The sequence below is a fragment of the Rhipicephalus sanguineus genome, chromosome 5 (assembly GCF_013339695.2).
Source record: "Rhipicephalus sanguineus isolate Rsan-2018 chromosome 5, BIME_Rsan_1.4, whole genome shotgun sequence".
Classification (NCBI taxonomy): domain Eukaryota; kingdom Metazoa; phylum Arthropoda; class Arachnida; order Ixodida; family Ixodidae; genus Rhipicephalus; species Rhipicephalus sanguineus.
In genome coordinates, this window is record NC_051180.1 from 41303787 (window position 1) to 41327611 (window position 23825).

The 23825-nt window shown below is 45.8% G+C and overlaps 1 protein-coding gene across 2 annotated transcripts in view; it reads left to right on the forward strand.

Annotated features, from left to right (window-relative positions):
• LOC119393536 (uncharacterized) overlaps positions 1 to 19632 on the forward strand; it is a 144897-nt gene extending 125265 nt beyond the window's left edge. The window contains exon 2 of one of the 2 annotated variants that reach the window (XM_037660603.1): positions 19247 to 19632. In XM_037660603.1, the coding sequence (XP_037516531.1) occupies positions 19247 to 19575 (329 nt within the window). In that variant the 3' untranslated portion in view covers positions 19576 to 19632. The remainder of the gene's footprint in view (positions 1 to 19246) is intronic. The other variant, XM_037660605.1, reaches the window with a different exon arrangement.
• The last annotated feature ends 4193 nt before the right edge of the window (positions 19633 to 23825 follow it).

Here is a 23825-nt window from a genome sequence, read left to right on the forward strand (position 1 = left end):
GTAGACATCCTCAAGCAGTTGCTCGACATCGTCTACGGGGAACGAAATCATCGCAACATTCGCGGCGAGAAACCTCAAGTGATGTATGCGTCTGCTGTTGTGTATCAACGAAAGACTCGAGATTGGAACCCATAATCTCAATACGACCCATAAAGCGTAACCAAACTGACACTCTGCCTTGACTTAGCTGCCAAGGTGTCTTAGCCAATGCTTCCGGTGCTTTTTCTTCTTCAGTACTTGCTCGTGATTCAAGGAAAGAAGATGGCTTTTAAGGGCTCAATTTTCTTTGTTAGACACAATATTAATGAGAACTAGCAGACAATAATGCCAAGTATAGGAGATGTTATCTGTAATAATTAGGATATAAATGTCAAGAAAGTAAAGTGGACGAAAAGACAACTTGCCGCCGGCAGGGACCGAACATGCGACCTTCGAATAGCGCATCCGATGCTCTATCACTGAGCTACGGCGGCGGTCATCCCCCCATCCACTTTATAGGGCATATGTGCGCCTGTCCTGTGTACGTCTCTTCTGTTGTCCGTGCTTTTAGCGCAGCCATGAATCAAGTTACAAGGCATATGTGTGCATTTAAACATAGCAGTGTTAGTCAGCGCCGATCGCAGCCATGGCGGCGACTGCGAAACACCTTTTCTGCCTTTTGGCGTCACGTAGCACGTGATTTTTTTACGTCTGGCAGCTGACCAATAATCTGTCGTAAAAAGATCGTAAAAATATCACGTGCTACCTGACACCAAAAGGCAGAAAAAGAGTGTTCCACACACGCCGCCGTGGCTGCGATCAGCGCTGACTAACACTCCTAGGCTTAAATGCACACATATACCCTATATAAGGGACAGGGGAATGACTGCCGCCGTAGCTCAGTGGTAGAGCATCGGACGCGTTATTCGAAGTCGCAGGTTCGGTCCCTGCCGGCAGCAAGTTATCTTTTCGTCCACTTTACTTTCTTCACATTTATATCCCAATTATTACAAATAACATCTCCTATACTTTCCTTGGCATTATTGTCTACTAGTTCTCATTAATATTGCCAGTGATTCGAAACTTTCGGGTGCCCTCCAGGTCCACACCACCAAGCTCCATGCTCGCTCTCACTTTATAAGGGAGAGAAGGTGACTTTTAAGGGCTCGTTTATCTTTGTTAGACACAATATTAATGAGAACTAACAGACAATAATGCCAAGGAAAGTATGGGGGCTGTTATCTGTAGTAATTAGGATTAGGAAGTAAAGTGGACGAAAAGCTAACTTGCCGCCGGCAGGGACCGAACCTGAGACCTTCAAATAACGCGTCCGATGCTCTACCACTGAGCTACGGTGGCGGTCATCCTCTTGTCCACTTTATGAAGTATATATGTATGTGCATTTAAACCTAGGAGTGTTAGTCAGCGCCGATCGCAGCCGATCGCTGAGTATTTCCGCGCGGACCCCATAAAATCCCGGATCCTAGTGATAGACAAGTACGCTGTAAAATATAAAACTGGTGGGTGCCCGGCGGAACTGGGAATCGAACTCAGTGCCTCCCGCACCGTAGGCGGACGCTCTAGGCATTTGATCACCGCTGCGGCTGTTACTTATATTGAGAAGGTCGCCACTCCTTTCCAGTAGGTTTCCTTAGCGTAAATAAAAGACAGGACAAATGTATAGGCCCACAGGGACACGTATTTGTCCTACATTTGTCCTGTCATTTACTTGCGTTACAAGGAAACCTGCCGAAGATGTCTTACCAGTGAGCCCGCATTGCATCCCTCGTCTCCTTTTCGCTCTTTTCTATCTTTCGCTCCCCTTCCCCTTCAGGGCGCTACGCCGTGCTCCCTTGCAGGTTGCAGAAATAAGCCCCTTTCCTAAACTCAAGGCTGTGAAAGAGAGAGAGAGGGAGAGAGCCTGAGTCGATATTATTCATGATTCGCGTGCATAGTGCAACGCAGCTACAGACGAGCACTAAAGTCAGTAGCGATACATCGTCGTCTCTTCGAGCTGCTCGTTCCGTTCTGCACTACTGCGGGAGGCAGAGCCGCGCTAACTACTGCGTAAATTACTTGTCCTGTGAACTACTATCCATAAACGTTACTTCCCTCGAATCGATGAAAAATCCATAACGAGGAGTGTCGATGCAGCCGACGTTTCGACAACTGTTCTTCTTCTCTTCAAGGCTGCAACTTGAAAGCAGGTGCTGCCTCGAGGATGACACGAGCACTTGTCGAAACGTCAAGTCAACGACCTCCCGTGTTCAGGAATTTTCAATCCGTTCGAGCTTCTATTTTCTGTGAACTACCTCCTTATTCGGATTTTCACTCGAACCGGTCACAAGACTCGTTGAACGGGTTTCGTGGACGCACCATATACTTACGCTGTCTCCTACATTTATACGAAAGGGAAATAAAGACAACCACCCGTTTGTAGCACGAAGCCACGAGGAAATTTCTCTTATATTTATATACCTTACGCGGAAACTGGGCTTCACAAAAAACTCTAGCGATTTTTACAGCCGAATAAAAAACTAAGTAGATGTCCGCAAAGGTTTTCTTCATCCCAGACGTATCTCACATACAAGACTACGAAGGTGATATTTGGGGACCAGGATATTCGTTCATAGCAGGGGGCCTCAAACACGCGGCCCGCGGACCCTCGCTTGCGGCCCGGCCCGCACATGACGGTCCCCGTCATATATATATATATATATATATATATATATATATATATATATATATATATATATATATATATATATATATATATATATATATATATATATATATATATATATATATTCTTTAAAATATGTTCATGACCTACACCGACCTACATCTGCTCTCAAACATTTTTCTCTCGCGAGGCACTCCGTGCAGTCACCATGTGTTCAAACATAACCGTGAAAAAAAAAAACTCCATATTTCGGAAGCGGCGTTCAGGTTTCAGTAATTCTGGATATCAATATCGATATGTTTCTCGAAATATGATGTAAAATCCCCTTCAGAAAGACCTTCTACGAGATGTGGGAACGAGCTTCTGTAAAACTGTAAAACCAGAACGTTAGGTGACGTACATTTCGCTCATCTGCTCACATTTTGCTCATATGTATTTTATTTAATCCTAATAATGAATTACTATACGTACAAGAAAGAAGAAAACAAGCAGAGTGCAATGCGCCTTTTAAATAATTCCACTCACGAAACCACAGAAGGATGCGTGCGCTGCTCACAATTATCACGCTTTTTCCGCAAGCCGAACGCACGAGTTGCGCTGGTACGAAAATGTTAAGGCATTTATTTCGCGGCATTTGAGCTCACTAGCATAATGTCATGACTGAGCTTTCGCATCATGTCTTACGTGATGCCCGTTGGTTCAGTTAAGTACCGCACAGATATATACTTTTTTTTTTCGCCAAATAAACGCCGCGCGATTCAGTAGACCCCCGTGACTTGTATGTCGGACCTGTGTTTATACGTTACTATTGCACATGAATATTTTGCTCATCCAAGGACTCCTAACATATTTCCATGATATTTGCAAGAACTGCAATGCAGGCGCTTAATGCATGGATGCAATCAGTGATACGCATTCACCCCCCACTTTGTGTGCGCAGACAATATATATACATACAAACAAGCACTTAATGTAGCTGGTGAACATATATATATATATATATATATATATATATATATATATATATATATATATATATATATATATATATATATATATATATATATATATATATATATATATATATATATATATATATATGTTCACCAGCTACATTAAGTGCTTGTTTGTTGGTGTTACATGCAAGCCAACCTCACCCACCCTGCATTTCCCAACGTTTTCGTAGCTAATGGCAAATGCATTGAATGCCGCCGTGAACAAGTCCAGCGGTTCGCTTTCTCAGTTTGCTGAGTGCAGTGGTTGTTCGCTCGCTGCGCGGCTATTAATCGATCGCTTTTATTCTTTCCACCCACACTAAGAGAGTGGCGTGCCATGACCTCGTTGTTAATATTATTAATAATGACCATGTTGTCGAATTACGTCGCTAGCTTCTACGCAACGTTCCATATCGCATTAATGAAAGAATAACGTGAGAAGGAAGTGTGCCTTTACGACTGTCATGCAGTTTGCTATCGCGCCCTAATGAGTGTACTTGCATATAAAAAGACATGAATCTCAACTTATTATTGTAAGGAAATAGAAAGAAACTTTTAAAATAATTAATTTCACTATTCGACTATATTGACATGAAATCATGAAATATAATAAATTCACGCTATAAAGAGAGTCAAAGCGTTTTTTTTTTTTTTTAAGTTTAGCCAGGATCCTTCGCTAAGCATTGTATGTGCATGTTATAGCGCTTTAGCTGTCACTTTGCGTTTCATTGCGTGATCACAGATGCCGACCTTTCACACGATACTTTTCACTAAAACAGAGCACAATGAAAGGTTTAGAATGAATAGGCTACACATTATAGATACTTTTCTATACTCCACGCTTAAATATATTTTTTTTACTTCAGAACTGAGGCTAGCGGGAGGGAAATTGCGAATGTGCGATCATGTTTCGTCGCTAATTATACTTTCTGGGCGTCAATGCAGAACCGGCCATGCCTTAAAATAACGCGAATTAATGAACGGATGATAAGCAAATAAAACAGAGACGCGGCTCATGCGAGTAACATACACGAAAGTTACGGCATACAGAAATGTAGATATTGCAAATTTTGCACCATTCGCCCGCGAGTTAGAGTTTGATAAGCCTCTCATGAGTCACTCATCCTGAAGTGACTTTAAGCGGCTTACCGTAATCTATTTTTTCCCTCCCGACAATATACAATCATCCCCGTTTCTAAAATAAATAAGGCCGCTAGCATCTAAGCACTGATGCAGCTTAAAAAGAGATGCTGGTGCTATTGAAGCTGAGAGTGAGTTCAATTACTGAACACCTAGGGATTAGTCCTGCTTGGGAAACTGGTTTTACGCATGGCGGCATCGTTCTCCCGCTTGGACGCTTCAAAAGGAATACCTGGTACCCGTCCACCGTATATTTGCTTCGCCCGGGAAATAAAAGCATACTGAGAAAGAGCAATGACCTTTCTCCTGCGACAAATATTATCCCCCAAATATTCAGCTGCTTCGTGTACCAAACTTGCTTCAGGGCATGCATTTCAACCGCCACTGAGAACTTAATGCACCTCCCTCCCCCCGTCCACCGTTCTTTATTACTTCTCAAAGGATAGCCGATTCGTTATTGCTTTTCGAATACAAGCGTTACCGAGCTCGTGTTTTGTCCGGGGCAAGTGAAAGGCGGCACTCTGTATAATATGGAAGGTAGGATCAAATAAGAAGCATTCGTGTGAACTTAATAAATCTCAAAGTTCGGTCAGCTTCATTTAATCCGTTTAGTACTAATTCACGGACCGGTCAGAGTGCACTTTACCGACGAGCTGCAAATCACTGCACCTTTAAGTTCGACGACCGCCGTTGCACTAGCATGTGCGTCATGGGCAGCTTTGGTCTGGGTAGAAGGGTCCGAGCTGCTTTTCTTTTTATGCGAACGTTTCATTCGCTAGCGCGACGGGTGTTTCAGATAAATTCTTGAAGGCGGGGCACGAGAAGGGGGGGGGGGGGTGGAGGTGGAGGGGGCCAAATAAACATTATTGAAACCAAATGGAGTTGTGGTACCCTGGATCCCAATGTAGCCCCCGTCCAGCCTGGATTCCCCATTGCAACTCCCATTTGATACATGCCTAAGGATTTGCTGAAATCTTCATGTGGCGTCATCTCTCGGCAGTAGCAACGGCCTTGCCGTAACTGAATGGGAAATATGCGAAAAAGACTGATGTCTGATGAATGAAACTAGTTATCGAAAACGACTCCCCATTCTATACAGCAGAAACCCGCCGAGACGTTCTGGCAAAATTGCAGTATCGCCAGTATCACGCTACAAAAGCGTGTGATTTCCCAGCACATTTGAACGCCGCCTATCAGAAACGCATGAGGCCGCATTGTAAAACTATAAATATTCTGGGTAACCGGCTTTGTAGTGCGACATTGCATTACCAGAAGGTTCCAGTGGGTCTTTTCTGTACTGAACTGGGAGTCGTTTTTGAGAAGTAAATTCTTTTCGTCGGGTATGATTGTTTTCCGCCTATTTCCCTTTCAATTAAGGCAGGGCGTCGTTGCCACCGGCGAGAGATGGCGCTACGTACACAGGAATTTATGTTTGTAGTTACTATACGATAAGGTGCACAAATGTGCCCGTCCGCTACAAAGGGTATAGCCTTCTCCTCCTCCTCCTCAACGCCATCATCATCATCATCATCATCGCCGTCGTCGTCGCCGTCGTGATCGAAATTGTAGTCACGGATGGACGATCTCGCTTCCGATGTGGCGTCGCCCACACCGTTGGGCAGGGAGAGCGCCGGTGTGTCCACTTCCCACAATGTTTCCTCATCTCTGCTTTCTTTTCTTCATGCCCGGATGTCTTTACCAGTATATCTGACAGACTAGGTCAAACAAAAGGTTTACTGCAGCTCCGAACACAGCGATAAGCAATATGTGGTCCTTTGTATAGCGCTTCAGTTCGCGCTACAGTCAAGGTTTGTGGATTACGAAAGAGGCCACGCATGGAACGCATAAAGAGTGGGAAGGCGAGTCTGCGTAACACCTCATTGCCACGTCGTGCAGCTCTCGCATACAAGACGTAATGGATTGGCCCCCGCTAAACCATAACCCATTTATGGCGCGTGCGGAACTTATTCACACACACACGAACACACAGACAAAAACAGACACACACACGCGCGCGCACACAAGTACACATACAACACGCACACACACATGCGCGCACGCACGTATGCACGCACGACGCTCTATATCTATGACGGAAATGACCGTAATTGTTATTCCCCTGGGGAAGCGTAAGGCATACAACGGCCACCTTTTCATTGAGCAAAAAAAATGATAACGCTAATAGGTTTTGTCGAAGGCTACGTGCTTCCAGAGTTAGCGATAGATAATGGTGGCTTCTCTGCTAAATAAAGTGCGGCGAATAATACCTCTAGGAAAGAGGGCAACGGGTGTCGACATTCAAAGACTGAAAGAAAAAGTTGTTAGCCACAAGATCAAAATACATCTTTTATTTAAAGTCTCCAGAGTTATCGTTTTGGTGACTAACGTATGGGTGCAAATTGCGGACATTGCGAACACGTGATTTTTTTTTATCGCTTAATTGTTTCGAGTTCTCCTGTTGAAAATTCCATGGACTGCCAAACGAGCCAATCTTTGTCACGAGGGAAAATAAACCCGGATGGTCTTTCGAAGCGAAGCACCCGAAACTAAGGTTTTCTAACGTGATATGGGGTGCTCGTTCAATGAAGCGAATATAAAAAATACAAAAATGCAGGGCTGCATGAGAGGTAGAAGAAGTAATACTTAAATTATAACGCCCCAGTTTTTCGAGCAAAATGCTTGTCGATCGGGCGAATATCAGCTTGCCCGTATATACTATACCTGTTCGTTAACCAACTTTCAGCTTGTTTATATCGCTAGCATGTCAATCCAAATTCGAAATCTCTGACGTCGTTAATTTTCCTGTCCTCCTTTTACTGAAAGGAACACTTAAATAGTACTACGTGAAGAAAACAAGGTAAATAAGTACAATCACTGCAGGCTTCTAAGCTTAGCGCGACACTTAACACAAGGAAAAAGCAGCGGAGCAGCGCATATTTCATTAGGCGTCTCGCTGCAGCTAAGGGCATCATACGCACGACGGAAAGGTGCATAAGACACAAAGACTTCACCGGCTAATAAGGCCTTGTTTCCTTTACCTATGCTATTGCTGTACCCAAAAGCTGTCTCCAATTGCCTTATTTGAGCACACGTTCTTCACTACGGCACTTCACACATTGAAAACCAAATTAGCTAGACTTTGTTAGCGACTACGCAAACTAATTTGTCGATTCGTCTTCGCTTCACGGGGCAACCTCGTTTCTTAATGATTAGCCCAAATCAAACGAACGATTCCATTACAAACTTCTTTTGTTTCGCTCAATTGTCGCAAAGGCGCTTAAGTGCCAAAATCTTCCTCCCTAAAATGATATTTCTGAACTGGGTCTTAACATTCAGCGTGAGTGCCGCATAATTAGCGCCATCTATGTCGGCACGTATCTGAAGAAAATACCTCCCGCAGGATGTTTTTTGCTATAATTATTTTTTTTCCTTCAGTTCACTCTTCTCAAAACTGCGCAGAGAGCCAAAACAACACTAGACGAACACCAGGTCATTCATCCTACATAATGAGAAAATTTTGACGTCGTTTGTTCGAATCAGACTTGCGTCACTTGCGAAGACTAATTCTGAAACACCTTGAAGGGCGCCCACGCCAAATCGCATTTCGTTTCTAAAATTGCCATGACAGCATAACGCAGTGTTCTGGGCGCTTGTTCAACAAGCGTGAGCAGACACGCTGTCTTCATATACTTACCGTATTACGAAACGAATACAGAAATTAGAAAGAGACTAGACGCACGTATGCGATGCGTCTCTGCAAATACCATGCACTGCCTGCTGCCATGTTTCTAAAAAACTAAATACATCACTCTCTTTTTTATTATTATTAAATGTGTTTAAGGAGAGGTTGGTGCCTAGGTATGGCTTCGGCCTACTCCTCTTACATAATAATTTGCATCATGAAGTCATCAGTAACAATAAAGTCCGTTCACAAAACTGTCCGTTCACTCAAGCAATGTTCACGCGCCATAAACAATGTTCCGGCGTCAACAACAATGTTCACACACAAGAAACACAAGAAACGTTCGTGCTTCCTGACATGGTGGAACAGCGCAAATTGTCAAGTTTTCTGAAGGAATACAGGGGACTTCTCGCTCATATTCCGACAGAAAAAAGCTAACCTTGGAAAAAAAAGTTTCTCGCGTATATTCAAGCTCGAATCTAAGATGAAAGAAAATACAAGATTAAACCTGGCGGCATCGTGCTACACGCGCTAAGGCAATCTGAGCAGATAAAAGCCCAAACACAAATGACTGATTGCGTACATTTAAAAAATGTGCAGAAATTACCTACATGTACTCTACGTTAATTGAAAATTATTAGAGATGGAAGAAAAAAATCAGAAGGTTCAGAGAAATTGCGTCAGAATCACGTCCCTCAGACAGATGTGGATTTAAATGCCGTCGAAGTACATACATCCCCCCCCCCAAAAAAAAAAAAAGAACACGGCCACACATTGCCCGAAATAAACTCCACAACAATGGTTCGTCGAAATTTTGGCCACACTGCACGTCACCGAAACCATATCTACGAAAGCAACAAATGCAACGATGACATGAGGCAGGCAGTAAACGAAGCTTGTATGGTCAAGCGCAGAAATTTCTTTCGTAGCCCTGTCATTCAATTCAAGCGTAAATGAGCGTAAATGTGCAACACGACATTCAAGAAACGTACATAAGCTTCAAATGCCATTTCAACCGCAGCTGTGATACGATGCCGTCATTTCTGCACGAAACAGCAGACAAGCAAGAAAAACGTGTTTTCATCCACTGCGGAATGAAAACTAACAGAATGGCATTTTTAACAATGAAGTTGTTCTAGCTCGGTGCGAAGTGTGAGACCATGCCCGAAAACTATCATCATCATGAACGGGTATGTGCCACTAGCCACAGAATTTGGGCAGATCCCACTACTCACGGCTACAAACAGAAAGGGGGAAGCAAGCATCGCGTCTTCTAGCCACCAGATACCGCATCACCTGGACAAGCCGCGCATGCGCAGTAGCTAAGCCATGCCCGCCGACAGAGACATCGCGCGTAACATCCGCTCTATAGTGCGCAGACTATAGCTGCGTTCTCCCGGGGAGGAAGCCACGCATCTCGAAGCTAGACATGCCGGTAGACGGGGAGTACGAGCGGCGATGGGCCAGTTCTCCGCTGTGCCACAGCGAAGACACAGCGTGAACACTATTAATTTTGACCATTGGTGTAACCAGGCGGTACGGGGCTGGAAGGTTGAACCTTCTTTACCAGTTTTTTTTTTTATTATTCCTCTTGGTTATATGCAGAACCGCTCCTCTCAATATAAAATCATTGCTACGCCCCTGATTTCAAACAGTAAAGCGACAAACGTGATAGCGTATTCGGGCCCCGTGCGCATCGCCCTCTCAATTGCTACCCTGGCTTCGGTTCTCGGTGCATGCCTCAACCGTGCCGTAAGGATATGAACGACTGTGCCCGTAACATTGGCTGTTTCAAACGATCCTAGAATGCCCACTGCAACGTACACATGTCAAGTGCCCGCTACACCATAATTCTTCCTTTTGCGAATTAGCGCAGGGCCCACTACTGGTCCGCGAGGCAACACGCGAACCCACGCAGCTGCTCAATTTATTGAAGCTTTTGCTGCTGATGATGATTAAATATGTCTGAGCGCTTTGTAATGGGTGGGCCTTTAAAACACCCACTCGTTGCTCAATTCACGTGTTTTGACGCCTGGCGCGATTCTACGCTTCTGTCACGCAATATTACACGCGTTAAGGAGACTCCTTCCACTACATGACATTCATATAGTGTTTTTTTTTTCGAAGCAGTTTCAAGCAGTAGTTGTTTGTGGTGTCTTGTAACATAATTCTGTTGTCCCCGTTTGTGTGATGTACAACCGGAAACAAAGAAAGAAAAAGCAATAGTTGGCTTTGCAGTAGAACACCTGCTTGCCACGCAGGCGGCCTGGGTTCGATTCTCACTCGGACCGAAGTTTTTTTTTATTAATTATTTTATTTGCATCTTTCCTTATTTTTCGGTCACGGACATGATGACTTTTATCTCACAACCAACGACACCAACGCCGACACCAGAATTTCTGCGAAACGAGCTCTTTAACGCTATCGCGTTAACAATGACTGCTTGTGTTGCTGAAGGCTTTGGAGAAACAAAGGTACTCGCAAACCTCCAGTATATTGACCCTGTAGACACGCCTTCGTTGTTTTTCGTAAAATCCTCAGAGGTAAACATCGAGGCAATTGTTTTGTTGCGCGTGGCGGAACCGAGCTCGTATCACGCTCTCGTGGTCACGGCGAAAGGCAAGGCGTCGGCCAGGTGCCCCAAAACAAAGTCCCGTCAATTTCCGGCAAAACAATAGGGAGTAGTTGCCTTCATCACTTTCACAACAACTCCCTTTCGGTGAAGCGCTCACTACATTCCTCGACTGTGGAAGTGTGCGAAACTACCTTGCAGCTAAGGCGGAAATTGGACTGAACTGCGCGCACCTTCGTGGTCCCTCGCTCATTGCTGAGGTATTTCTGTTTTCTTTGTTTCCCTTTTTTTTTTTGACAGGTCACTTCACATGAGGGCGTCAATAGGAACCAAGGAAGTGCACTGTGATCCTTCTGGTTGTGCTATCGGGCACGGGACGATTGCAGCATTCAGTTTTTTATTGCTATAGCAATTATATGGACACTCTCGGCTGGATTTTGCCGTCGCCGTCGCCGCCGTCATGCACCGTATATGTATAAGTGTGTATATATATATATATATAAAAGCCCCAAAGAAAAAAGCCGGCAGATCCCACGCATTGTGGGAATCGATGTAATGCGAAGCAGCTAGCAAAGAGCTGCATACATCGTCTGGTATGTCACTAAGGAAAATGCGTGTCATGGTTCTCATGTTAACTCCTATTATTTATGTTCGTCACACAGTAACGTCGCGCAGTACCAACTTCGGGGTAAATCAAGCTAGCGAAACGGCCGCCAGCGCACCATGAGCGTGGTACGTAAGTCACACTGTACATGACATGCGTGTCGTGATTTTCATGTCAACTCGTGTTGTTTATGTTCGTCACACAGTCACGTCGCAAGATACCAATTTGGGTGTATATCAAGCTATCGAAACGGCCGCCAGCGCACCATGAGCGTGGCACGTAAGTCATGTTGTACATGACATGCGTGTCATGATTTTCATGTTAACTCGTGCCATTTATGTTCGTCACGCAGTCAAGTCGCAAGATACCAATTTTGGTGTATATAGAGCTAGCGAAACGGCCACCAGCGCACCATGATCGGGGCACGCAGGTCATGCTGTACATGACATGCGTGTCATGATCTTCATGTTAACTCGTGTGTTATTTATGTTCGTCTCACAGTCACGTCACGCAATACCAATTTCGGGGTAGATCACACTAGCGAAACGGCCGCCAGCGCACCATGAGCGTGGCACGTAAGTCATGTTGTACATGACATGCGTGTCATGATTTTCATGTTAACTAGTGTTACTTATGTTCGCCACACAGTCACGTCGCAAGATAACAATTTTGTTGTATATATAGCTAGCGAAACGGCCACGAGGGCACCATGAGCGTGGCACGCAAGTCATGCTGTACATGACATGCGTGTCATGATTTTCATGTTAACTCGTGTGTTATTTATGTTCGTCTCACAGTCGCGTCACGCAATACCAATTTCGGGGTAGATCACACTAGCGAAACGGCCGCCAGCGCACCATGAGCGTGGCACGTAAGTCATGTTGTACATGACATGCGTGTCATGATTTTCATGTTAACTAGTGTTACTTATGTTCGTCACACAGTCAAGTCGCAAGATACCAATTTTGGTGTATATAGAGATAGCGAAACTGCCGCCAGCGCACCATGAGCGTGACATGTAAATCATGCTGTACATGACATGCGTGTCATGATTTTCATGTTATGACTTGTCATTCATGTTCGTCATACAGTCATGTTACGTCATACCAATTTTGGTGTACATTCGATTAACCAAGCGACCAGGAGAGCACAAGGTCGTAGGCGGCTAGATAGATAGATAGATACGCTCAAAGTCGCAGAAGTTCGCTAAGAAATTCGGAAAAATGCTTCCGAAGCGCGGAATCGAACCAGGCACCTCTTGCTCCGCAGCGAGTCGCGCTAGCCACTACGCCACGAAACGCAGATCCTCCACGTAGGCAACGGCGAGCGTTATATACACACCCTTTACCGATGGACGGACTCAGAGACGGCTGCGCTTATAATCGTTTCTTCATTACCAGCGAGATGGCGTTAGGAGCGCGACAGGTGCATTTAAAAGTCGTCGGCGAGCTCGCTCGCTTCTTCTTATACTTTCGCAGGGAGAACCTTGCCCTTCCGCTGTCTGCTCGCGCGGTTTTCTTGTGCTGAGGGGAAGAGGGATGTTTCACGATTTCACCGTGGTGTCCGCGCTCATGTTACGGAGCGTACGAAAGCCACTCGAGCTCAAGGGACGCCGCTAAACGAACAAACAGAAGATGAGCGCGAACTATCAAGTGTCACAGCTCGACACTTGAAGCACGCTAGTTTCCTTCGCTGCTTCGACCGCCTTTGCAACAGGAGCGCTGTTCAAACTGAAAGTATCCATTGGCGAGCCTCACTTCATATAGCATTACTTTCTTGCTATCGCATTCATTGCTTCGGCCTTGCGGCGAAACTGTGACTTTTTTTTTCAGCACTGACGAAGTCGCCTTCTTGATGACTCGGCGGAGTTCGGTGTTGCAAAGTGAACACTGCTCGTACAGACAGCAATGCCAGATGCACCATCTCTTTGTTGTTGTTCCTGGCTCCCTGTAGTGCGGTGAAGATGCATGGATTGCTCATGCACCTTACAATAGCCGCGAATGGTGCCGGAGAGCATAGGGCACAAAAAAATTAGGAGCACTTCCCCTACCGAGAAAATAAGAACAAGCGAACCTTGACGTGTGCGTGCCTCATAGAGTTTCCTAAAATTAACTAGAGGGGACTCTGACGCTGTGATCGTTCTGCCACCATGGAACGATGGGTAGTACACGGATTTGCCTGGTCTTACTTGCGGGCTTCTAACGCACTTGTGGCATTGTTTATTGTTGTGTTTTGGTTTTCTTTCGAATTAAAGAATAGACCGTTGTGAACTTCGTGACGACATTTGAAACGGTGAGCCTAAAAAAGTTAAAGTGGCGAAGTGGAACTGCTGACCTTTGCTGAACCTCGTCTTTCGACAAAGCGGATGCTGGCGACGCGGTGCCAAGCGGAGCCGAAAGAACGAAGTTTAGACAAATCCGTGTACTACCCATCATTCCCGTGCTTGCTGAAGCGCCATGCGTTGCAGCGCCCATAGACACTAGCGCCAGAGTTCCCTCTATTGTAGGAAACTCTATGGCGTGCATGACTTTCTTTCTATCTCATTGTGCGATGCTCCCTCCTAACTTTTTAACAGCGAAGCAGTTCTTAGTCGAGGCTTCCCCGTCCGTTGGCGTAACGGTGATCACGTGGTCTCGCATTGTGGCGAGTGAGGCTCGGTAGGAAGGGGAGGGCTGCGACGTGCTGCGAGGGCGAGGGCGAAGGATGTCGAGGCTCGGAGGAGGGGTGAACCTTTCAGAAATGCGCCAACGTGGGGTGAAGGTGAAGCTCAATGGAGTACAAAAGAGCGTGTCAGTGTCATTGCTCGGAAATTTGCGCTTTCGGTATAGGGCCAACATTTCTCGTTCTCCCGATGAAGAAGCCGCCCGACATGATCGTCAGCGACAGCTGACGCGAGAACGGGCGTGTCGTCGAAGCTAAGGTCGAAGCTAAGCGCCATCGAAGGGAACACTCGAAAAACATAGAAGTACGATAGCCTGTTGAAGGAGAGGCTTCGCTGTTTGACAATGTTTGCGAAGTGGAGCTGGCTGCATTTTTTTTCCTTCCTCCATGCCGGCAATTGGACATTCACCTGCGCGTGCTTAGCAGCGCGACACTTCTGTTGCTACGGGCAGCAACGACGGTCGCGCGTGAGACAACGAAATGCAACAATGAAAGGCAACATTAAAATGTGGCAACGTGACCCGACAAGTGACGTCGATAAAAGATCAGATTTCCATATCGCATGCAGCTGATCGCCGAGAAGCCCACGATCGAGAGAGCATCAGTTATTGGAAAACGGCGCATACAAATATGCGTGGACCGACGCACCTTAGAGGACCGCATTTCTGTACACTCGCCGGTTTTATCACGTACTAAGTCGCCGCCTCCACCAAAATCTGTAACTCGTAGCAACTTTGCTGGAAAAGGTTCTGAAACATGTGGCATATTTCGGCTAAGTAAATTATTTGGTAAATTTATTTAGGCGAAAGATCTGCAGGTGGAAATAGCTCGATAAAAAATGCGGAGCCGAAGATAAATAACAAGTTACTTGATAATATATTTCAGTTTCTCAGTTGCCCTACTTGCGTATGGTTTGAATATGAAAACGCCAACTTGCAGAAAAAAAAAAAAAGCAACCAGTCGAAGCCGAAACCTTGTCTAGACAGGCCAGCTATCTAGTCACTGCAATACTAACATGCAATGCTAACACTAAAGCTAAAAAAAGCTTTGCGATTTCAAGAAATTGAGATATTGCTTCTGCGTCATATTGATGCGATCAAGTTCGAAATATTGGATTGAACACTGGCGTAAAGCCCAGGCGACTGGATGAGGCACATGTGCGTCAGCCAGCCAAATTCACTTCCTGGATGACATTCATGTATTTTTTTAATAGATATTTCTGGTTACCGCCGATAGCAGTATTTGTTAGCGCGCGAAACTAGGACGTGATACTTTGTTGCGAAACAACCAGCTGTCGACACACGTTCGAGGGAATAGCCCACTGCGTTCCTCGAAGAAGCGAGCTACCAAACCAGGCATCCCGAAAAAATGCGGCATATTATTAAATGCGAAGCATTTCTTAGCGAACTTCTGCGACTTTGAGCGTATCTATCTATCTATCTATCTATCTATCTATCTATCTATCTATCTATCTATCTATCTATCTATCTATCTATCTATCTATCTATCTATCTATCTATCTATCTATCTATCTATCTATCTATCTATCTATCTATTCGCCTACGACTTTGTGCTCTCCTAGTCGCTTGGTTAATCGAATGTACACCAAAATTGGTATGGCGTAACATGACTGTATGGCGAACATAAATGACAAGTCATAACATGAAAACCATGACACGCATGTCATGTACAGAATGACTTACGTGCCACGCTCATGGTGCGCTGGCGGCCGTTTCGCTAGCTTGATCTACCCCGAAATTGGTATTGCGTGACGTGAATGTGTGACGAACATAAATAACACACGAATTAACATGAAAATCATGACACGCATGTCATGTACAGCATGACTTACGTGCCACGCTCATGGGGCGCTGGCGGCCGTTTTGCTAGCTTGATCCATCCCAAAATTGATATTGTGTGACGTGACTGTGTAACGAACATATATGACACGCGTTAACATGAAAATCACGACACGCATGTCATGTACAGCATGACTTACGGGCCACGCTCATGGGGCGCTGGCGGCCGTTTCGCTAGCTTGATCTACCCGGAAATTGGTATCTTCCGACGTGACTGTGCGACGAACGTAAAAACACGAGTTAACATGCAAATTATGACACGCGTGTCATGTACAGCATGACTTACGTGCCACGCTCATGGGGCGCTGGCGGCCGTTTCGCTAGCTTGACCTATCCCGAAATTGGTATTGTGCGACGTGACTGTGTGACGAACATAAATGACACGAATTAATACGAAAATCATGACACGCATGTCATGTACAGCATGACTTACGTGCCACGCTCATGGGGCGCTGGCAGCCGTTTCGCTAGCTTGATATACACCAAAATTGGTATCCTCCGACGTTACTGTGTTACGAATATAAATAACAGGAGTTAGCATGAAAATCATGACACACATGTCATGTACAGCATGACTTACGTGCCACGCTCATGGGGCGCTGGCGGCCGTTTTGCTAGCTTGATCTATCCCGAAATTGGTATTGTGTGACGTGACTGTGTAACGAACATAAATGACACGCGTTAACATGAAAATCATGACACGCATGTCATGTACAGCATTAATTACGTGCCACGCTCATGGGGCGCTGGCGGTCGTTTCGCTAGCTTGATCTACCCGGAAATTGGTATCTTCCGACGTGACTCTGCGACGAACGTAAAAACACGAGCTAACATGCAAATCATGGCACGCGTGTCATGTACAGCATGACTTACGTACCACGCTCATGGTGCGCTGGCGGCCGTTTCGCTAGCTTGATCTACCCCGAAGTTGGTATTGCGCGACATTACTGTGTGACGAACATAAAAAATAGGAGTTAACATGAAAACCATGACACGCATTTTCCTTAGTGACATACAAGACGATGTATGCAGTTCTTTGCTGGCTGCTTCGCATTACATCGATTCCCACAATGTGTGGGATCTGCCGGCTTTTTTATAAAGGACTTGTATTATTCTTTATAGGGAGGGAGAAACGGGGTGGCGTGCGGTGGGGGAGGAGGGTAGGGGGGGCTTATGTATATTTCGAGGCAGTGAGAATAATCAGACACAGTTTGTTTGTTGGCGTTTACTGCGTATGAGAGGGCACCTCTGTTGAGATAGTTTTTTGCCATACGAACTACCTGATTTTCCTGATAATCTGATTGTCGAAACGATTTCTGTGAGAGATTCGGAACAGAACTCCCCGCATTTAAATCAAATCAAATCAAATCATTTTATTTCCCAGAAAGAAACAGGATCTGGAGAGGTTCACTGGCTAAAAGCTGTTTATGGACAGCTTGACGAGGCCAGTAAACCCTATACAAGGCAGTTGGGACAATGACAAAGATATGTAACAACGATATCTTTGTCATTGTCCCAACTGCCTTGTGTATATCCTTGTAAATATATAGTTTGTCATGCTGTGCTCGTGAAGAAAGACATGTATTTAAAATAAGGACGAAAATGGAGGCGGAAAGTAGACACAACGTTCATAAATGTAAACATTCGGCAGATATTTGCCCGGTTGGGGGTACAACTGAGTTTAAAGGGAATGAAAACTCCAGCCAAAATTAATTTTAAAATTCCCCGACGTATCGAAGCCTGACCGGCTTCGTCTTCCGGGCTTCAAAACGTCGGGAGCTTTTTAAATAATTTTTTCGTTGGAGTCTTCGTTCTCTTTAAACTCAACGCTCACAAACACTTGAATCTTTTGCGTGGGTACACGTATATTGAAACACAGAAGTGACGTGCCCCACGATGACGCAGAAATACACATACTGCAGTGCGCGCAATATAAGACGACATTCTGCAGAACCATCGGCTTCTTCTCAAATACGAAAGCGGCATGGATTACGTGGGAGCACGGTGAACAAACGGGCAAAAAACACTAGCTCGATATGAAAGCGGTGTTTGTCCTGACCCCCTTCCTCGCTGCGCGTCTTCCATGTTTTCCGTTTCTTACATATCTAAAATGAACAAATTTCAGTTCGGTCAACATGGTATGACCCTAGGCCACCTTTTAGTCCAATATAGGTGACATCTCCTTCCTGTATCAAAGTCGTATCGTTGGTGTCGTACCACGACACCAACGATATCATTTGATGATGCCATATGTAGGTTTCGTGCTGCTTTGATAATGTCAGTCAGTGTTTTTACTCTCACGTTTCAGAATAAAGTCCAGAAATATCCACGCGTTAGAAATGTATTACGGGTACAGGATATTTATTTTTGATGCTGAGGAAGAACCAGTACCAGCCAGCATTTGTCTGAATGCTCGCATGATGTTACTCGACAACACAAGCTTTCAAACGACGTCGTCTCCAGCCATTTTCTACAATCACGAAGGACTTCGAGCGTTCCTTACTCTTATTTTTTTCGTTTTACGCATCGCCTAGCGCGAACATTTTCAAATATCACTGGATCATGACAAACATACGTGAATTTCAACATTTAATAATGAACATGTTTCTTGCTTCGGATTCGGATGTGTTGTACAAATGTTAATGTAAGTATAACTTCAGTAATAGTAAGGATGTTTGGTTACTGCAATAGTGATGTTACTAAGTGTTGCTGTTACTAAGTGTCACTAGTTACTGCATTAGTGATTTATGCTCTTGTTGATTGATTATGTTCTAGTTGATTCGTAACTTTGAAGTCCGCTATTTCCGCTGCCCCAGTGAGGCAAAGCCTCCTTTTGCCTTACCTCACGGGCGAACCGTGTATGTGTTATGCCCAAATAAAAAAAGAAGTAACTTAAAAATTTTCGAAGGCAAATAGCGTGGGATAACCACCAGATGCTCACTGCTCTTCTCCTGCTGGTCACGTGTTCCACAGCCAGAAACTGCTCTTAAGTTGAGCCCTTACAAAAAACGCACCCTTAGTGAACTAGCCGCAGCATATAACTGAAGACAGTGTTTCTTTGTTCCTCGCAGCAGCCGGTGCGTCGTCCGAGTACAACCCGGAGGTGGCCGTGGAAGAGGTGGGCCGCCTGTTCAACCTGCTCTTCCCGCTGGTACTGCCCGACAAGATGCCCTACTCGTGGCCTCGGGGGACAGCCGCCGCCTCGTCGGTGGACGCCTCAGACGCGGCGCTGGCCCAGGTGGCGGCCGGAGGAGGGTACGGCGGACAGCGGCGGAACCCCGACGACCCCGCATCGCGCGCCTCGTCGCTCAACCTTCCAAAGCGGGGCGAGTCCGAGTGTCTGAGCCGCTGCATGAGCCAGCGCAAGCTGCACCCCATCCAGTGCCTCAACATATGCTGAGCCCCCAGCGGCGGCGGCGCCCACGCAAGCCGCGTCCGGGGCTCTCTTTACATCTCAATCAGGCAAGTGGCTAATTGCTTCGAGATTAAAACGTTTGTTTACCACGAAAAGGATTCAGTGAATTAATTAATTAATTAAATGTTTATTTCTGAGACAGTGTTCTCGGCACGCATGCTCAGGGTCACTCCAGGTGGGAAGGTCTCTTACTCCAGGAAACCTCTAGCCACAATCGCATCCCGGGCTCTGGTGACGAGCCGTCGTTAGTATGAACCTTATTGAATAAATAAGAAGAAGTCTAGGGTAGGTCGGCGGCCATGCTAGGTGGCCAGAATCCGCCAATGTGGTGTAGTGGTTACGGTGCTCGGGCGGTGACCCGAAGGTCGCGGGGTCCATCTCGGCCGCGGCGGTGGCATTTCGATGGAGGCGAAATGCTAGAGGCCCGCGCACTGTGCGATGTCAGGGCACGTTAAAGAACACCAGATGGTCGAAATTACCCGAGTCCTCCACTACGGTGTCCCTCATGTTCATATCGCGGTTTTGGCACGTAGAACACCAGATATTATGTATTATTATTAGGCAGTCAGAAACCAAACTTGGGCCTGGACCACCTAAGACCACCGGATGACCTGAACCTGCATGCAGGGTTTGGCTATAGGAGCTATGCGACCTCCAACTACTCATGACTACATACTGTAATTCCAGACGGGATAACCTACGGGCATGCCCATAAGGTATTACAGCGATCACCTTCCGATTGAAAATGGGGACATTTGTTGGAGTTCGGAATAGTACTGTAAAAAAGCTATAGGGTTAGGATAGGTACTGATTTCGAATTGCCTCCAAGCTACACGTCATGTGTTTTTACTGTCCGCATATGTTTGATTTCTTTTCATTTTATTTTTTCGTGCTGTCCTTTAGGTATAATTGTTTAACGCTGTGACGTACAAACATGCCCGAGTGAACCTGGTACGCAGTCTTAAATGATAACACAAATCTCGCTTTTTATAACATCAGTGTAAGTGTTCAACGAATCAATCTATAAATGATAGCACAACGGCTTTGTATATACATCTCTCCACCTCTAAACCCAATGTTAATGTGTAATAAATCGATCTATCGGTAATATAACACAAGCTCCAGCTCTCACTATCCTCACCTAATAGTCTTTTAACTAGATGTTCAATGGATAGATCTATGAGTAAGGGCACACACAAAACTTCTGCTTCTGGTGGTGGTGGTGGTGGTGGTGTGCGGCGTGACCACCCTTACTGCGCATGCGCAAGCCTTCTCCACTTCCCTCTCCACTTCATCTCTCCCCTTTCCCTCTCCACATCACCTCTCCCCTTCCCTTCCCCTTCCCTCTCCCCCTCTCGTTTCCCTTTCCCACTCCAGTAGTTTCAGCCGACGCTGCTCCTGCGGCTCTCAGCTGGTCAGCGCAGGCTCCCGGGAGGAATGTGCGGGTGAAGGAATAGGGGTGTAGCACTGTGTGTGTGGACATTCCCAGGTGCAGTGATACACCGCGAGCTTCGCTCCACACGAGTACTCAAGAGAGCAGCGTATGACGCATGCACAGCGCCAACAAACGCTAAGCAAAGCTTTGTGTACCCTATTCTAAAGCTGCCTGATATCCGGCACCACGCGATGGACGTTAAAATCATTATCATCATCATCATTCTCAGCCTATTTCAGTCCACCGCAGGCCGAAGGCCTCTACCAGTGATCCCCAACCCGCCCTGTCCTGCGAGAGCTGATTCCGTTTTATTTTTACGAAGTGCTTAATTTCGACACTCCATCTAACTATCAGCCTTCTTCGACTGCGTTTCCCATCCATTCTCTTGCTCTTACTGTCCACCGGTTGTCTGTCCAACGCATTACGTGGCCAGCCCAGGTCAATTTCGTTCGCTTGATGTTGACATCAAGGACATCGCTTGATGTTGACATCAAGATATCCTATATGTAGGATATAGGGTATCTGCTCCCCCTGTTTGTTCCCTGAACCATTGTGCCATCACTACGAGATTTATAACGCGGAACTTCTACACAAGAGACAAAGGAACACGACGAGCACAAGCGCCAACTTCCAACTAAGTGTGGGTGCAGGGTGCATACCGTACTTTGACAATACGGCAGTGTTGTTTAGAGACAAAGACCGGTGCACGCGTGAAATAATAGAAGCCGCAGCAATGAACTGCGGTGATTACGAGTGTGTCAGCGCACCATCCCTTCTCTTATCCCAAAGAGAAATGGGATATCTTGATGGCAGCTGGTAAAAATGCAATGCAACGAACACGTGTGGTGCTGATCAGATGAGTGGCTGTAGCTGTTTCTTCTTTTATTTTCTTTCTTTCACTGTATATATTTGCGAGCGCAGATATTAAACGTTAGTTGGAAGTTAGCGCTTGTGCTCGTCGTGTTCCTTTGTCCCTTGTGTAGAAGTTCCGCGCTATAAATCTCGTAATTATGGATTACCAACTAGCCCGAAGCAACGCCTTGCCGAGTTACATTGTGCCATCCTCCGATCTCATATCATTTTTCAGTGAACTTTAATATCGACTTCATGAAAACTGAAACTGTGCGGCCGGCGGTTGAACCCGCGACCTCGTACCTAGCAGCGCAATGCGACATACACTAAGCCGTCACGTCGGATCGCATGTTATACAAAAAGGCGTCAATGTCGCTGAAAACAGCCACTGACCAAGCTCTGCCGCAAGAATGTTGCACGTCTGTACTAAGGAGTGGCGGCCGTGGCAGATGAACTTCCCTCCTGTGTGGTTCGTCTGCAGACAGCACGAGGGTGTGCCCCCTGGGCCCAAACGAATTTCGTCTCATTAACCTCGGTCCAAATTAGCCTCACGAATTAGCCCCGGAATCGACTTTTACCCCCCTCGTCCACTAAGGTTCCCTGTCCTACGCTTAAACCGCATTATGTTGATTTCCTATCTTTATTTATTTTATTGCTGATCTGCTGCGTTTTCCTTATATCCTTTGTTCCTGTCTTCATCACTGTGCTTTTGTCTCACAACTCTCGATTATTTACTTGAAGAGTTGCTCCTTCGCTTCGATCAACGAAAGTAGGGTAATCACCTCGAACACGTGTTTCGTGTTCAGTTCCCGTGACTGCAAATCAAATTTTATATTTCCATCAACTTTCAGTAATTGAGGAACGCGCAATCCCTCGCCCGATAAAGTTGCAGCTTCATGAAGCTGCGCAACGATTTAGGAGAACGGCATTAAAATTGCTCACTCGAAGAAAAAGAAGCCATCGACTGAACGGGCATTCCGGCCAACTGCCGGCGTAGTAACGGCCATTGTTCGACGAGTTCTTTCGTTTCCCTGCAGTCACTCAATCAACTAATAATTGGTTACTCAATTGGTACACGCGTACAGTCGCGCTCAATGTGACTTGCAACATGGGAGCGTGTGGGGCCACGCGCTCCAAGATAACCCATGGTTTCCATTATCCCGTATTTCCGCAGCTAAACGCTGTTCTCTCACTTGGGGATGATCCCAAATAACGAAATATCATTTAGTGGCGGGAATGAGGGCAAGTTGGAGCCATGCACCATCTTTCATCTCGTGGGGCCACGCGCTCCCGTGTTGCAACTCATATTGAGCGCGACCGTATATATCAACACAAGATGTGCAATGGCTTCTCGATTTTTTTATAGGAGAGCTGTTTGCTCGAGGTTTGCCGTGTGTCGTAGATAGAAAATTATCATCATCATGAATCGGCACGCGCTCTCTTTGTCCTCTTCCTCTTTATCTTCTGCTTCGCTTCCAGAACGCTTGTCCCGATTTGTCCGACGTGAGATTTAATAACTCTGATGGACGAGAGAACGAGTACAGAGCAACAGAAGGAAAGAGAGAGAGAGAGAACGAAAGAAATAGAAAGATAAATTCTTGGCGAGGCGAAATACGAACCCGCGTACCCTCGATTCGAAGGTGAGCGTCCTAACCACTCGGCTGTCCAGGCACGCTAGCAGAGCATAGTATAGCCTTGTATAGTATAGTATAGCAAGTGGGTGAGAAACGGAAGTGAGGGTGAGGAGGAGGGAAAACGAGTACAGAGAGAGAGAAAGAGAGAATAGATAGAAAGAAAGGTAATAAAGAGAGAAAAAGATAGAAAGACAGAGAAAGAATTAGACACAGAGAGAAAGAGATAGAAAGAAACAGACATAAGAAAGGTAGAAAAAAAACATGGTTGATCTCTCCGTCATAGGCATCGGTATAACAGCATAATCGGTTACAAA